At 43.7% G+C, this 16,368-nt stretch overlaps 1 protein-coding gene across 1 annotated transcript in view; it reads right to left on the bottom strand.

Annotated features, from left to right (window-relative positions):
- The window catches only part of AASS (aminoadipate-semialdehyde synthase), a 56,117-nt gene that overhangs the window by 1,702 nt on the left and 38,047 nt on the right, over positions 1–16,368 (bottom strand). Inside the window, exons 18-23 of the mRNA XM_032791694.2 lie at positions 12,651–12,791; positions 10,745–10,912; positions 8,158–8,253; positions 5,863–5,978; positions 4,336–4,424; positions 500–676 (exon numbers count right to left, since the gene is read on the bottom strand). Coding sequence (XP_032647585.1) covers positions 500–676; positions 4,336–4,424; positions 5,863–5,978; positions 8,158–8,253; positions 10,745–10,912; positions 12,651–12,791 — 787 coding nt within the window. The remainder of the gene's footprint in view (positions 1–499; positions 677–4,335; positions 4,425–5,862; positions 5,979–8,157; positions 8,254–10,744; positions 10,913–12,650; positions 12,792–16,368) is intronic.

Below are 16,368 nucleotides of genomic sequence, written 5' to 3'. Positions count from 1 at the left end.
GAAGGGAAGTGGGTTATTTCCCTTTGTTGTAGGCTCAGGGTTTCTGAGTCTTGGGGTCCCTCCAGGGAAGGTTTTGGGGAGACCAGAGGGGGCCAAAACCCTGGAAATTTTGGATGGTGGCAGCGAGATCAGATCTAAGCTGGTAAATTGAGCTTAGAGGGGATCATGCTAGGCACCCAGATTTTTGGACGCTAAGGTCCAGATTTGGGAAGAGACTTATGATAACACCTCCACGAGGGGCATAGCTACCAGCGCTAGAAGCGCAGCACTGGTGCACTGTCTACACTGGCACTTTACAACTCTGAAACTTGGTGCGCTCAGGAGGGTGTCTTTTCACACCCCGGAGCGAGAAAGTTGCAGTGCTGTAGAGTGCCAGTGTAGACAAGCCCTATGTGTGTATTCTACATTTTCTAAAGGTAGCAGAACATAAAGAAAGGTGTGAAGCAATTCCCTAAAATAGTTATTGTATATTCATAGTATAGGATGAATAGCCACTTACCATCTAGAACCATCCTAGCAGCAATAGCTGTGGGGTACCCTACAGTTTTAGCCATTGCAGAATATCCTTTATCACCACCATACACAACCAGATTGATGAATTTATCTTCCAAATGGCTAGATGGGTGCCTGATACCTATTTCATTTCTCATAATGATCATATCTCGTTCTCCAGCACCTGAAGAGACAAACCTAGATTATTATATATCATTTGTATTACAGTAATGCAGGGCTCAGTTGTGCTAGACACTGTAGACACGAGAAGATTAGCTCTAGGTCCAAGAGCTTACAAATCAAATGTGTATGCGCTCTGATTTATTCTCTTATTTCTGATTAACCTGAACAGTCACCTGCCAGTGCTAAGAGCCTGATCCTGAACATTTCACATATAAAATAAACGAAGTTAGAATTCTAACAGTCCTGTAATATGGAGATTTGGAGCAGGGTCCTGTTGAACTTACTTGGACTTCACTGGAGACTTCCCTTATTCACATCAGCACAAGTGAGATCAGAATCTGTCCCATAACATTAATTGAAAAGCCATGTAACAAAGGAACACTGTACCTGGCTACATAAACCCAGTCATGGAACCCTTGGAGAAGTAGAAAATTAACCCACAATGGTTCTGAGCTAATATGGCCATTTGACCAGCTAACCACTTTATAATGTAGTTCTTTTTCTGAAGATGCATCTTTATATGGCAGAATTATTAATTTTCCCACCTTGGGTTATTTCCAGGAGCAGCGCCAGGGTTTCTGACGCCCTAGGCGGACGGCCGTTTTGCTGCCCCCCGCAGCTCCAGTGGAGCTGCTGCAGTCGTGCCAGCGGGCGGTCCGCTGGTCTAAAGGCTCCGGTGGACCTACCGCAGGCATGACTGCAGTAGGTCCGCCAGAGCCTTTAGACCAGCGCACCGTCCACCGGCACGACTGCGGCAGCTCCACCGGAGCTGCCACAGCAGTGTTCCGTCCACCGGCACGACTGCGGTAGGCCCCCCGGAGCCGCATGCCGCCTCCCGCCCAGCAAAATGCCGCCTCCAAAAAATTCTGGCGCCCTAGGCCATCGCCTAGGTCTCCTAAACGGTAGCGCCGGCCCTGGTTATTTCACATGTCTGTTTAGCCATCCATAGAATGGACATAGAATGGATACTGTGATTAGTCTTGACCCTGCACAATCCTGAGCTCTCTGGTCCTGATGCTGCAAAGCACTTCAGCACTTGCTTATCTCAAAACATGTGCAATCCCGTTTGCTTCAAATGGGACTGCTCACATTATGTGCTTTGCAGGTTCAGGCCTACACTGCTTTATTTTTTTCCCACAGCACAAACCTTTGGATCAGCTGCATATAGAGAATACATCATTTACTGAGTACGACACTAATTTCTATTAGAGTGGAGTTACAGTTCATCATTACTCTCTGTTAAGGCCCACTTTAAGTGCTTTAAAATCCACACGCTTACTCAGATGGCTTGAAAATTTACTGTGCCTCATGGAAGTGCTGAATAGTGTTAGCTGGTCCAAACTTGGATCATTCTAAAATTCTTCTGTTTTGTTTTTGTTTTTTAAACTCACACCTGGGGCTCAAACTATGGCTCTGATCCACCCCAAACTGATGCCAGTCACATGGGATTTAGCACATGGAGCATGGCACTCACTGCCCCTTGAGGTGGAGGATGTATATTGAAGTTATTCAGGGTCAAGTGAGGAAAACAGCTGCAACGAAAAAATTTGAAATGGGATGATCAGATTAGAGCTTTGCTGAAACAGGGTTTGAGCCTTCAAAGGGAAGGACTGTGGCTACTGAACCTGAGCTGCACCTATGCATTGTGAATTTGAACTCTAAGCTTGGCAAAAATCTGAGAATGATCAATGGTCATGTTGTTACTCTGCGCCTCTGTTGAAAGGGGTTTTATACTTTCGGGAAACATCCTTGAGTAGTACAGCTAATATAGAAGGGCTTTGAATTTTCTAGGGCTGCCCTTCCAGCATGTGAGCCAGGATCTGGGGTGTCATGCCCTTGCAGGGGTTCCAAACCCCTCTCCCTGTCATCCCCCCTCTGGGCAGTCTGAGCCCCTTTCCCAGATTCTGTCAGATTTCCCATGTCAGTCAGGATCTGCGAAGGACTGTCCCTCTGGGTGGAGAACTGACAACAGGCATGTTCGTACCAAACAATGCTGGGACTGGGATAAAGAGCTATGAGTGGGCATGGCTTGTACATAACAGAGGCTCACAAGCACTGACACCAGGGTGGGGTGGTGAACGGGACAGAGGAAGGCAGAAAGGGGAGATGAGAACTTCCATTGAGATGAACAGAGCTGTTCACACATCTCAGTTATGGCCATTCTCATTCTGGAAGTGCCGACTGGTGCCTGGGGCCTTCTCACTCTCTCTCTGGTCCAAACTATATTTAATTATTTTATACTATGTGGAACAGCTTCCACAGGAGCGACAGAGCCCCATGTCAGAAAAGCCCATAGTCTAGTGGTTAGACACACACTTGAGAGGTGGAATACCACTTTTCATGTTCCTTCTCCTCATGAAGGAAAGCAGGAAACTGAACCTGGGTCCCAGGTGAGTACCACTGGGCTAAAAGTTACAACGGGGGGTGGGGGAGGCGCATCATCCTATGGCGGTCCCATGTAGTTAGGTGTGCTCTGGGCACCCCAATGGATCAGACCCAGCAGACAAGATAGGTGTTTCATCTGCCTATATCCACGTGGTTTGAGGACTGCACTGGTGCTTAGATGTGAGATAGGAATTCAAGTGCCCTGCTGCCTCAGGTACGCACATATACTGAAGCGGAAACTTAGGCACCTAGGTGACTTTTACAGCTAAAATTTGGTACCTCATGAGTTTAGACATCTACAGGGTTAAGCAACAGCCAAGTAGGGGTGTCTTGGGGATCCCAGCATGAAATTGGCAGCTAAAGTCTTTGTGGAGCAGGGCCTACATGACTACTTCTGAAGGAGAGAGCCATATAATCACAAGGAAACCTGTCTCCAGCCATTATGATAAAGGCCAGAGTAGCAGCCCATAGCATTTCTTCCCAGCACACAACCTCAGCAGCATGGAGAAGACAGTCATCAAGATGATTTTGGTTTCCTTACTGCTCATCTGTGCTTTCCAAGGAAGATGAGAACACAGAGCAGAAGTTATCAATGATTGTGCAACGCTGAACTACCGTATATACTTGTTCATTAGCCCGTTCGTTTATAAGCCAATGTTTAGGTAAAAATAGCAAAAACTGTATGACCCTTTCATAAGCCAACCCTATATTTCAGGGGTTGGCAAACTATGGCTCCTGGCCCGTTAGGATAAGCCGCTAGCAGGCCTGGCTGTTTTGGTAACCTAGAGCATTCACAGGCACGGAGCCTCTCAGTTCCCCGTGTCCGCAGTTTGCTGTTCCCAGCCAATGGGAGCTGCGGGAAGTGGCGTGCCACTTAGCAGCAGCCACACTGCACCACCAGAGATCACAATTGACTGGGAGATCCTCTAGGATCAACCAGTCGATCGCAATCAATTGGTTGGTGAGCACTGGCATATATAATCCACCTCCCTGAGCTAAATCGATGGGAGAATTTTCCCTCCACCTAATGCGGTCTACCCCAGGGGTTAGGTCGGTTCAACTATGTCGCTCAGGGATGTGGACTTTTGACACCCATGAGCAAGATAGTAGTATCAACCTAACATCCTAGTGAAGACCAGGCTTGGGAGCATCCATACAGAGGATTTAACAAATCCACTTTAAAAATCCATACCTTTACTTAATTCAGATTAATTTTCTTGAGTGTGTGTAGGCAAGACCTCAGTTCAAATGTGAAATAAAAGCAGGCTTACATACCAAAGGGCAGCTTCAGCTCCATGTGCTTGGCAAGTGCCCCCACAATAGAGTCTGCTACAGGAACTGGCTCATCTCCAAGTATCCCTAACCTGGTGAGAGAGAGACAACAGAATGAGATCATTGCTTTCCTCTGAAAGTTACATTCTACAACACACAAACTGAGGGACAAGGTCCTTAGTGTGTAATTCTGGGAGAGGAGCAATAGGACATCATGTGGAATTTTTACCCTGTGTCTATGTAACCAAAAGCACAGCAGGGTGGATTAAAAAAAAAAAAAAAAGTGATTTAAACAAATTAAATTTTCATTGTTTTTTTCCTTTTGAGAAATAAACCTGTTTAAAATTAAATTTGAAATTATAACAACTCATGTTAAGGCCTAAACTTACAAGACTATATTAAAATCATTTAAAACAAAAAATACGCTGCATCAGTGAGTCTGCCTCAACATTTTAAATGAGTTAAAGGGTGGTACTTGTATAATTATAGTGAATCAAGGGAAAAACTGTGTGCTATAATTTTATGTACCACATAAAGAATCTATTTTCAGTCTTTCCAGTGGAGTCAATGCTGGTATTTACATGTTTCCAAATGTAAGCACCTTCAGTTTGTTGTACAGAAAAACTTTTGCTTTCATTACTTTTAGGTTCAGTTTAGCTAACAGGAGCAGAGAGAATATTTTCTTCATTTGGATCAATTCATTCAAAGTTGAGAGACCAATTAAAAGTTGGGCGGAAGGGATACAAAAAACAGGAAAGCTTGTTTTTCTTCTTCCCATCTAGAAATAAAAACCAGCTGGGAGATAAGATCTACGAATTCTAAAACCTGAACATGCAGCCAGATTTTCAAAGCTATCTAGGTGCCTAAAAAAAATAAAAATAAAAAAAAAAAATTTAAGCAGGGAAGGCACCTAACCCCCACAGATTTCAAGGGGTTAGGCATTTAACCTGGTCAGACAGTTCTGAAAACACCAATAGGCACTTTTCTGCAACTTCAGGTACCTAAATATCTTAAAAAAAACAACTGGCCCATGGTGACCAAAAACAATTAACTTACTAACTGAAGTTCTTTTGTTTCGTAAATCAGTCAGTTTTAAATGCATAACATTTTTTATAACCTTTTCTTGCTTATGTATCCAGAACACTTAACAAGATCATCACTGTGTCAATCAACTGTTTGCTAACTACAATGCAAGGAACCCAATGGAATGTTCCTAAATATTTTAGAGATCTCTAGGGTCAAACTTCTCAGTTTTCTAGAAGATTAATAATGGGGGCTCCGTTCTGAAGCCTATCTCCATGCAACACATCCACATATGTAACAACTGCAGGATCAGGCCTTGCCAAACATTTGTCACAATCATTGAAACCTATGTTTTGAAGTAAAGTTTAGAGAAAAACTCTGAATGACTATGTTTAGTAAACCCTAACGTTCATGTTCTGGGCCATATACTTGGACTCTAGAAAGGCTTTCTTAAAAAAAAAAAAAAAAAAAAGAAGAAAAAAAAGAATCATAACTGGAATCTCCTACCATTCCACTGCTTCCAGCTGGCTGTTGTCCTGTTCCAGTTTGTTGTAGACTGCGTCTCTAAGGACAGCAGATTCAGCAGAAGGTTTGAGTCCAAGCAGCTTACACATCAGCTCTTTCTAGTCACAAAAAAATTCAAATAGCAAGTTACCACCTGCAGGCCTGGGACCTCTTCTCATACCCCTGGGATGAACTAGCTAATCTAAAGGTGCAGGCCATGGAGGACAAGTGACTCTCTAGGGTTTGCGGGAGAGAAGAGAGGACGGTCTCTGTTTCCAGGGAAGCAAGGGTAGGTCAGAATTCTAAAGTGCAGTGAGAGCCAGCTGCCCCTTCTCCATACTGCAGGGAGGGAGAAAGGGGATGGGCTGTGCATGTGCACACACATGGACAGTCTCTCCAGCCAGCACTCTCTTTCTGAACTATCTGCCTCTCCTGGGTCCTGCCCCTTGCAGAGCAAGGGAAGGGGAGCATGGGAACGTGAACAAACAAAAGACAGGGGAAGAGAACACCCAACACAGAACTGCTTTATGTTGAACTGGTGACAAATGTCAGAGACCAAGTGTCAGAGGAGCCAGAGGTTCTCTGCTTGGCTGGGGGGTTCTTAAAGCCGGTGAGAGCTGGGGGAATCCCATTTAGAAGGGAGGAAACGGACTGGTGAGGTGAGCAAGACCACCTGTTGGGGGGGCAGGTTAGCAGAAGGCCAGAATGATCGCCTAAGGGGTAGATACTTCAATTTACAGAAGGAAGGGGGAAAAAGGACAGAATAGCAGCAGCCTGCCAACAGCCCTGATTAGTCATCTCAAACGTTTCCCCAAAAATCTCTTCCTGAGAGGCGTTTAAAAGTTATAGGGGCTGAATATATTTTTCAGTCATGTTAATTATTGCTTGCTCCATGTTCTTCCAAACATATAATAAGGGAAGCTGTAAAGCAGGATTGCATGTATGAAGCAAGTGTCATCTGGCAGTTACAAAGTCAGTTCAGCAGCAAGCCTCAAGCTGTGTCCTGGAAGATTGTACAAGAGAAATGAAATAAAAGGAAAAATTCTTAAGGCATCACAGGAGAGGACAGCTCTGTCGTTAATACATGGGGATAAAATTCATTAAATGGCAGTGTTGCCATTTCTCATGCTATTGCGAGTCCTATGACAGTTCAAGTTTTCCTTAAAGACCCAGATCCTGGAGTCACAGTCACTGAAAAAAAAACACACACTTGCAGAAAGTGGACATTTGTGGGTGGGTTTTCAATCACAAACTCATTTTCCATAAAAAATAGTTCACAGGAAAAATTTTCAGCCAGGCTGGAGTCTGGGCTCTTAGGATGTCTACACTGCAATAAGCCACCTGCAGCTGGCCTATGCCAGCTGACGTGGATTTGCAGGGCTCGGGCTAAGGACAGTTTAACGGTGGTATATACATTTTGGCTCGGGCTGCAGCCTGAGCTGTAGCACCCTCTCACTTCAGAGTCCTAAGGTCCAGGCTCCAGCCCACACCCAAAAGTCTACACCACAATTAAACAGCACCTTAGCCTGAGCCCCAGTCAGCTGGCACAGGCAAACCATAGCTTTTTAATTGCAGTGTAGACATACTCTCAGGAGGTCAAGCCTCTAACTGTATCCTTCTTAGCTATCCCTATCCCCAGTTGACCCTGTCCTACATTCACAGGCAGCTTTGAACAAAGGAAAAATACATTGTAGACCAGTCCCTCAGCTAGAGTAATCAGCTTAATCCCCGTGACCTCAATGGAGCTATGGTGATTTACACCAGCTGAGTTTCTGACCCTTGGGTGGCAGTTTGCAGATGACAAATATCAGGAGAAACATCTAGGAGAAAACTACATGTAAACTTAAGAACAAGGGAAGAATTTGCAAAACTAGTGGAAAGGAAGACAGCAGAAGAGGAGGGTAGGACTTGAAAATATTCATCAAGGAAATTAAACATATGCACAAGGATATATGGAATGAAAGTTCCACAAAGGGGAGAGGGAGTGTCATGAGGAAATAAAATGCGTGCTGAGAAGCCTCTGCGTTTGAGAGGATAACAGCGGCCATACTGGGTCAGATCAAAGGTCCATTTAAGCCCTGTATCCTGTCTTCCAACTGTGGCCAAATGTCAGCGGACAGTGAGAGCTGAATTATGAGCAATAAAGGCCATTAAGAATTCAACTTCCTTACAGACAAACACAGAAGAACAGAACTCAATACAGGCTTCCCAGAGAAAGCAAATCCTAAACCTGACAAACAGAAAAAGATTAATGGAATGAAGGAAAGCAGAAAACCAAATAAAATCCTACACACTTACCCAGGTTATAGGTGGTGCTGTAGAGCTAAGCAAAGGATAGGGATCTGGGTTTATTAAACCTAATGTCACAAAGCCTCCCACGGCTTTCGAATACCCCTAAAACAAAACAAAGGTAGCTATAAATGCTGCACATTGCAAGTCGATGCTCAGGTGAATATTCACATACTTCCCACTACAGTCAGACACGGACAAACAAAGCCATGATTAATATTATGCACATGGGAAGACTGCAGTCAGATGTGATGCCAAAGGGGATTTAACCTCACTGCCTTCCCCACTCCCTCACTCCTTTCAATACGCTCTTTAGCTGCAGAAGAAATAGCTATCCCTTCCCCCACAAGTAGCATTGGTTCAACAGATCAAAGGGTTCAGCTGACGAGTACCTTCCCAAAGGAAAGCTGGTCACAACTGTTCAGCTGGCCAATAGCTAAATTAAAGACAAAAGACCTGATTCTGAGCTCACTCACCTCCAATTTTACATCAGTATATGCACTGACATCAGTGGATTAACTCCTGGTTTACACCACAGTAAGTAAAATCAGATTTGGGCTCAGAATGCCTAGGGTACAAATATGGTGCTCTTTCTCCCGAAATATCAGGGCTGCCAATAGCACGGAAGTGGAATGCATTCTAAGGGACACTGTCAAGGTTGTTAGGCCTTTGCAATAAAAATCTCCTGACTGGTTTGAGATTTTTTTTTTTTTTTTTTTAAAGCAAACAAAGCATGTTTTAGTCAAAGGTTTTCATTTAAAAAAAAACAAACCAAACTACTGCTTCTTGATTCTCTGACATTAAAAGTCTTCATAAACAAAATGCTGCTCCATTTGTAAATTCTTCAAAGCAATTGGATGTTAATTACTATGTAGACAGCACAGGACGCAAGAAAGACAAGAACCCAGGTTAACAATAAAACACACTCCCATAAAGGGCTAATTTCATTCAGAGCACCCTCCACAGTGGCTGGCACAGAGAAATCACATGGGCACCATGATCTGCAGTCAAAGGGAAGGTCTACACTGCAAAGACAACGCCATGGCTGTTACTGGCCTGGGTCAGGTGACTTGTGCTTGCAGGGCTCATCCAGGCTGAGACCCACTTCCTTTGGGGGGTTTCAGAACCTGGACTCCAGTCAAGACATTTACACTGCAATTTTTAGCCCTGCAGTCCAAGCGCAGTGAGCCAAAGTCAGTTGATCCAGCCTCTGAGAATCAGTGCTGCAGTTTGTTTTTACTGTAGTGTAGATATACCATACCCATAGAGACTACTCCAGACATTTCTGTTACAGGACTTAATTCCTTACCTACTTAAGCTTAGATTCAGATAAGTCGCTCTTAAACCAGTTTTCATGTCCACATAATGGGATTGCTCTGATTTAACTGTCAGTGCAAGTCATGTGTAGAGATGGCCTTACATTCATTTCTAAAGTTTAAGCTCGTTGCTAGAGGTTGAAGTCCACTAGATACCCACAGGACAGATTAAAGACAAAAAAGCAATACTGCAAGCTCTCCTACAAAACCCTGCCAATGTATTTCAGTCCTAAAATGGAAGGACCAACTCCTTGAGATAAGAAAGTAGTACAGTCTTCACAGCCATTCATGTCTTCACCTCAAAGCTGAGAATATCAAATTTATGCCAGCTAAGCTAGTGGATATTTTGTAGGTTTTTTTTGTTGTTGTTGTTGTTTTTGTTTGTTTTTTTAAGTTCACCCTTATCCACAGGGAACTAGGATTTAGACCAACCATCATTTAGCATTTAAAGTACCTAATAACCACAGTACCTACTGTAACAAAGTCATTTCACAGAGGCCTTTAATATATTATTAGAGCTTCTGACCAATATAAACCATACTTGGATTTAGAAGGTGAAAAGTTCCAATATATCCTTCACTAACTTCTTGAGCCATTTCTACCACCTGTTTTTGCACAAAGACAGAAAGGGACCAACTCAATCCTTTTGGATTATAATGCAGTGAAATTTTCATGACCCCCCAAAAAAACCATTTCACACCACACCTCCTCATTCATGTCCACAAAATGCCCAAAACAAATCCCTGTGGCATCACCTCAGAAGAAGACGAGCAAAAGAGAAAGAAGAGGACATCAATTTACTCTTATCATTCACAAAAACTAGCTCTAATCTTCCATTTGTTTTAAGAGAGTTGGCCAAAATTATTATTTTACTTTGTGCAAGAAGAGAGTTTTCCTGTGGGGTTTCAGGAAAAAAAAAAAATGCAAGTTTCAGGAACCATCCCTGCCAATTTCTTAAAACATTTCTCCCCTGCACTGTTGGGGGATCAGAAACCCATGCAAATTGAATAGACAACTATCTAGGGAAACAGGGAAATTATTCTTGCTTCTTGAACACAGAAAAGTGCAGTCATATTCACAAAGTAAAGCAAAAACTGATTTTTTGGGGGTCCCTTTTGGCTACAGCAATCGCAGGTATTCCTCATAACAATAGCAGGTAAAAAGCTATCACTGAAAATGTGACAGACTGACAGTATTCCTTCAATTCACACTATTAAAAATCTGTCTAATTTGAACAAGATTTTAATATTTAAAAACCTAGAAAATATCTAAGAATTTACCTTATACCTTAAGGTGCCTCTTATCAAGGTATGGGCTGACTGAATACCATACGGTTCAGCATATTTTGTACTGTCCCTGTTGGGAAAACCTTCCAAATTTAATCCTGGGAAGAAATCCATGACAGCAACAGAATCAAGCAACGCTCCTCCAGCTGGAATATTAATAATCTAAGGATTGTAAAAAAAAAAATTAAATAAAAAATAGGCAGGTGAGTATACTGTATTTTAGGTTGTTTATTCAAAAGAACACTTCTATTTTCAATGCCTACTGCAGATTAGTGCTATGCTTTACACTCAGTAACAAGGGACCCAGTTTTGATCTCACATCAGTGAGAATCTGGAATAACTTCACTGATTTACACCAGTATAAGTGTAAGATCTGGCCTGAACTAGTTTGCCTTTCAAAAATTTAAGTTTTGGGGGGAAGAAGGATTGGTTTGTTTTACGATTACAGTAATCACTCTCCACCATGTTCATGGGGGCAGATTCTGTATCCAGTGCACATCTTCAGTTGCCACTAAAAAGCAAGCAAATGTAAAGAATACACTGTTAAAGAATAAAAGAATGGGATGACTAGCTCTATCATCAATGAGGCCTAAAACCTTGAACCGTGCTTCCTTCAAGCAGCTGAAGCACAAGTCTGCTATGCTGCATCAATACCAATTCCTTTTGTGACTTCTGAGCAAGGGAGCGACGTTGCCTTCTCAAAAGCCACCCGTAGCAGCAAAGCCTGCAGCTATGCCACAGGAATTTATTGTGCGTGTTGCTTAAGACAACGCCCACACACAACAGTCAAGAGAACTATGGATTTGGGGGCAGAGAGGACGATTGCTGCATTTACCAAGAGATCCACAGAGCCTTTCATAACAAATCCTGGACAGCCATGATCTAACTTCAACTAGCAATGGGTGAACCAGCATAGAATTAAACAAACATTTCTCCATCTACCCACATGACCTTCATTTGAAATTTAGACCAATTTATTTTTTTCCATATAAAAATCCAGTTCACAATTCATTTTGCATGGTAGCTGGAACAGTGAAACCCTGAAGTGTCACAAGAAAGCCTCTTTATCCAAACCCTTTGGATCTCCAATCATCTAGACTCTGGGATGTCTATACTGACTGAACCCCTAGACACTTAGTGGTGCACCCATCAGTAGTTTATCTGAGCAAAGTGAAGTGGGCCAGAGGAACAAACACAGGCTTGGAAGCCAAAAAACTCAGATTTCTAAATCTGGCAATGACACGGTCTTGCTGTGTGGCCTTGCACAAGTCAATCTCATGCCAGGGTTCCTCCTAGCTGTAAAATGACAATAGAAATATTCAATAAGTATTACTATCGATGCGATATGGAGTTTTGCCTTTTACTACAAATAAGGCTCGTGTAATACCCAATGAGATGCTGACCACCCTCAATGCAACAACGTACAGCATCAGTTACCCCTACTTTTTAGCACTGGGCACCTCTCTTATCCCCACAAAGGAGATCAGGGACTGTTCTAGGCACTGTACAAAGAGAGTAAGAGGCAGTCCCACCATCTAAACAGACGAGAGACAAAATTTAGGAGAAAGGAAGCCTCTTCAAGGAGATCAAGTGATGTAATATACACATGGCAGAGTTGGAGCCTGAACCCAGATCTCCATCCCAGTCCAGTGCCTTAATCACAAGACCATCCCTCTTCACTGCCCTCAGACCACTGCAAATATTAGCCTGATAGTAGCAAGGAGGCATGTCACTTTACACATACAGATAACAGGTGATACAGTGACAATTATTTAAACTCAGTTTACGTATCTATCAGTAGCTTAAAAATAATGCAACAGTTCACAAATCTCAGTTCCCTCTTTGGCCTAATACCATCTTCTCTGCTTGTGTTTAAATAGAAGGGTCAGGATTACTTCACCTCTCCATCTTTTAAATATGTGGCAGACTGAACTGTATTCAACAGAACACCGTGCGGACTCCAGCTGAATTTGTATCGCAGAGGATTAGCAGAATATTCAGGAGCTGGCAGGCCACCACAGAAGGAAGTGTACGACACGACCTGCAAATATAAAAATAAATCCACAAGTTGCATATGATCAGAAAGATATACAGCATCATCCAGCTAGCAACAGGAAACAACCACCCCTGATTTCCTTGCAATATTCAGTTACCTGTGTTTAGTAAATCATTCCCTGGAAGGCCTGAATTAGGTAAAGAACTGCAAGTATTTTATGCCAACAGTGCCAAAAATATTTATGATTTTCACATATAACAGGCCACAGAGCAAGTTTATTCACGGGACTTTCATCTCTGAGGATACTGGGGCAGAACTACAGTTGGTGTAAACAGTCAATGCTCCATTGACTCTGACTGCTTGAATTGTCAGTTTACACCACCTGAGGATCTGCCCCCCTCAGCTCCCCTCTGGAAGAGATCACAGATGAACAATCCAATTCATTCCAGCGAAGCACCACTCACATCAATGGAAGAGTAGCATCCAACAGTTATTTAGCAGAACTCATGATACAGTTTCTATTGCTTAGCCAAGAAATTGTACTGAGACCACCTCCTGGGGCATCCTAGTGGTAAATCTGAGCCAACAAGCCAAAAAACTAATTGGGCCTGGTGACTAGCCACCGTTCACTACCTTCACCTTCTGCGGAAAGCTTGGAGGCAGATTAGCAGGGCTGTGACAGCCTTTGTTTAAGTAGGTATCTGTGTGCTGGTAGAGGAATTTAGTTGACAACGCTGTCAATCTTGCACATTTTACAAGCATTACAGATAAGAAAATATTAGGCCAGATCCATTGCAGTCAATGGAGTTTAGCCAATATACCCTCACGTCATCCGGGCAGGTGGCTCAAGGGTGATGATCCACACTACTAAGTCAGACAGCCAAGTAAGTACCTCCATTCTGATCTGTCACCCTGGGCAGATGCTGGGACAGTGGAGAGACAGCATCTTGCTTCGTTCAGCAGGGCCTTCTCTGGCCCACAAGGACTGGCATTGGCAGGCTGCGCAGGAAGAGCTGACTCAGTCCTCCTGAATCACCAAATGGAAATGACGAGCAAGAGGCTTTGTTGGCTTTAAAGTGAGCCAAAAGGAAAGGAATTCATTGACGTGCATGTGGACCCAGGAGCTAGATATGGGTAATTATGAAATTCACAGCTATTACTTTCAGTTTAACAAAACCTATGGCTCTAGCACTGAGGAAGTTGCAGCAGGCATAGAGCCTTTTCCAGGTCATTCATGGCTTCTCTGTTCAGACAAAAAAAAAAATGATTTTTAAAATAGAAAAAGAAAAATATTCATTAGTGACCCTAATGGCCGCTGTTCTCTAGGAAACACTTCCTCCAAAAACAAGTGGCCCGTATTCTCCCATCTGAGCCTGCAGCAAAACAAGTGGCGAAGTCCTTTCCAGAATAAAAGCTGTAGCACCTTAAGGCCTGGTCTACACTACGCGTTTAAACTGAATTTAGCAGCATTAAACCGATTTAACCCTGCACCCGTCCACACAACGAGGCCCTTTATATCGATATAAAGGGCTCTTTAAACCAATTTCTGTGCTCCTCCCTGATGAGAGGAGTAGTGCATACCAAAGGTTATATTTAGGCCATCCTTTACTAGCGGGTCCCCTGCACAAACTCCACCTTTTGCTTCTCCTCCCACGTGCCTCTGGTATCCCGTGAGTGTCCCCATTTGTGGATGAATAAAAGAAGCAGAATACGAAACACTCGAACCGTTTAGTGAGATAAATTAGGGGAGGAAACTCCAGCTGCTATGAGTTCAGCAGGACATTAAAGGTGGCAGGGGAGGGGAGAGGAGCCGCCTCCTGCTGCTGTGAAGTCCAGGCAGTCAAGAATCTTTTCTTTAGACATGAAGGGGGGTGGGGGGCTGATAGAGCTAACTCCAGTTGCTATGATGAATGACATTACCAGCTGTCTGTACATCTGCCAGGAGACCAGGAGCATTCCTTTACCGAGGCAGCTCAGAGACTCATGGCTGAGATGACGATGATATAGTCATGTACTGTCTGCCCCGGAAGGGGATGCTGGTGTCAGGTGCAGCACCCGGTACTAGCAGATGCAGGTAACATAGGGACATTGAAAAGCGGAACATGTTTTTTTTTTCCCTTTCGGGGGGGGGGGAAAGGTTGAAATGGATGACATATACTCTGAAACACCCCGACAATATGTTTGCCCTCGGGATTGGGGAGCTCAGCCAGATGCAAATGGCTTTGGGGGACTCTGGGAACTGGGTCCTCGTACCCCTCTCTCCTCCGATGAGGTCCACTTTGATTCTTGGCTTTTCCGCGCTTCACGAGCCTGTGCTGTGTGCTGTCTATCATGCCTGGAGATTTTTCAATGCTTTGTCATTTCGTCTTCTGTAACAGAGCTCTGTAGAACAAATTTTTCTCCCCATAACAGTGACAATCCGTATCTCTGACGGTCCATGCCTGAGCTCTTTTGGATTTGGCTGCATGTCCCGTCGCTGATCAGAGCAGTCAGCAGGGCAAACAGAATGAAAGCAAAAGTTCCAGGGTTTTACCTGTCGTCTGCAGCATTGTTGAGTTTCAGATCGTTTCCAGAAGCGTCACAAGGTTGCACGTGGATACTCCTGGAGCAATACGCTCATTTCGGGGCAACGCTAACCCTGAATCTGACATGGCAAAACATTTCAGACACTCATACTCTCTCATCAGGGAGGAGCACAGAATTCGGTTTTAAAGATGGCCCTTTTATCGATATAAGGGCCTGGTGTGATGGACGGGTGCGGGTTAATGGTTTAAATGCTGCTAAATTCAGTTTAAACGGTAGTGTGACCAGGCTTACGGTGCTCAACATGCTTTATTTGGAAGGACTCGTCCCTTGTTTTGCTGCAGGTCAATGGGAAATACGGCCGTGTTTTGGAGGAAGTGTTTCTAGAAGAACAGCGGCATTAAGGCACGTAATGATTATTTTCTTTTTCTATGTTAAATCTTTTTTTTTTTTGGCTGAACAGAGAACCATGAAAGGACTGAAAAGGTCTATGCTGCTGCAATCCTCAGTGCTAGCCTAGGTGTTGTTAACTGAAAGTAATAGCTGTGAATTTCATAATTAACACAATTAGCTCGGTCCGATGCTACGTCATGAATTCTTCTTTTGGCTCACTTTAAAGCCAATGCCTCTGCTCGTCTTCCATTTGGGATCAGCAGAGGAACTGAGTCAGCCTCTCTAGCCAGCCTGCATGCATCCTTGTGGGCCAGAGAAGGCCCTGCTGAACGAAGCAAATGCTGTCTCTCCACTGTCCACGATTGCCAGTGTGACAGATCAGAAGGAGGTATCTACTTGGGCGTGTCTGACTAGTGTGTGGATCAACCTTGAGCCCTGCCCGGATGAGGAGGGTATTTGGTAAACTTCCATTGACTGCAATGGATTGGCCTAATAATTTTCGTATCTGTAGCTGTAAATGTGCAAGATTGACAGCGTTGTCTAACCTAAATTTCTACCACAACAGATACCTACTTAAACAAAGGCTGTCACAGCCCTGCTAATCTCTCAACTTTCCAGAAGGGAAGGTAGTGAACGGTGGCTAGTCACAGGCCCAATTAGTTTTTGGCTTGTTGCTCAAGATTACCAGCTAGGATGCCCGGGTCTC

This window comes from Chelonoidis abingdonii, chromosome 1 (assembly GCF_003597395.2).
Source record: "Chelonoidis abingdonii isolate Lonesome George chromosome 1, CheloAbing_2.0, whole genome shotgun sequence".
NCBI classification, from domain to species: Eukaryota; Metazoa; Chordata; order Testudines; family Testudinidae; genus Chelonoidis; species Chelonoidis abingdonii.
The sequence above is the reverse complement of the archived record's forward strand: the minus strand, read 5'-3'. Positions and strand labels throughout refer to the sequence as shown.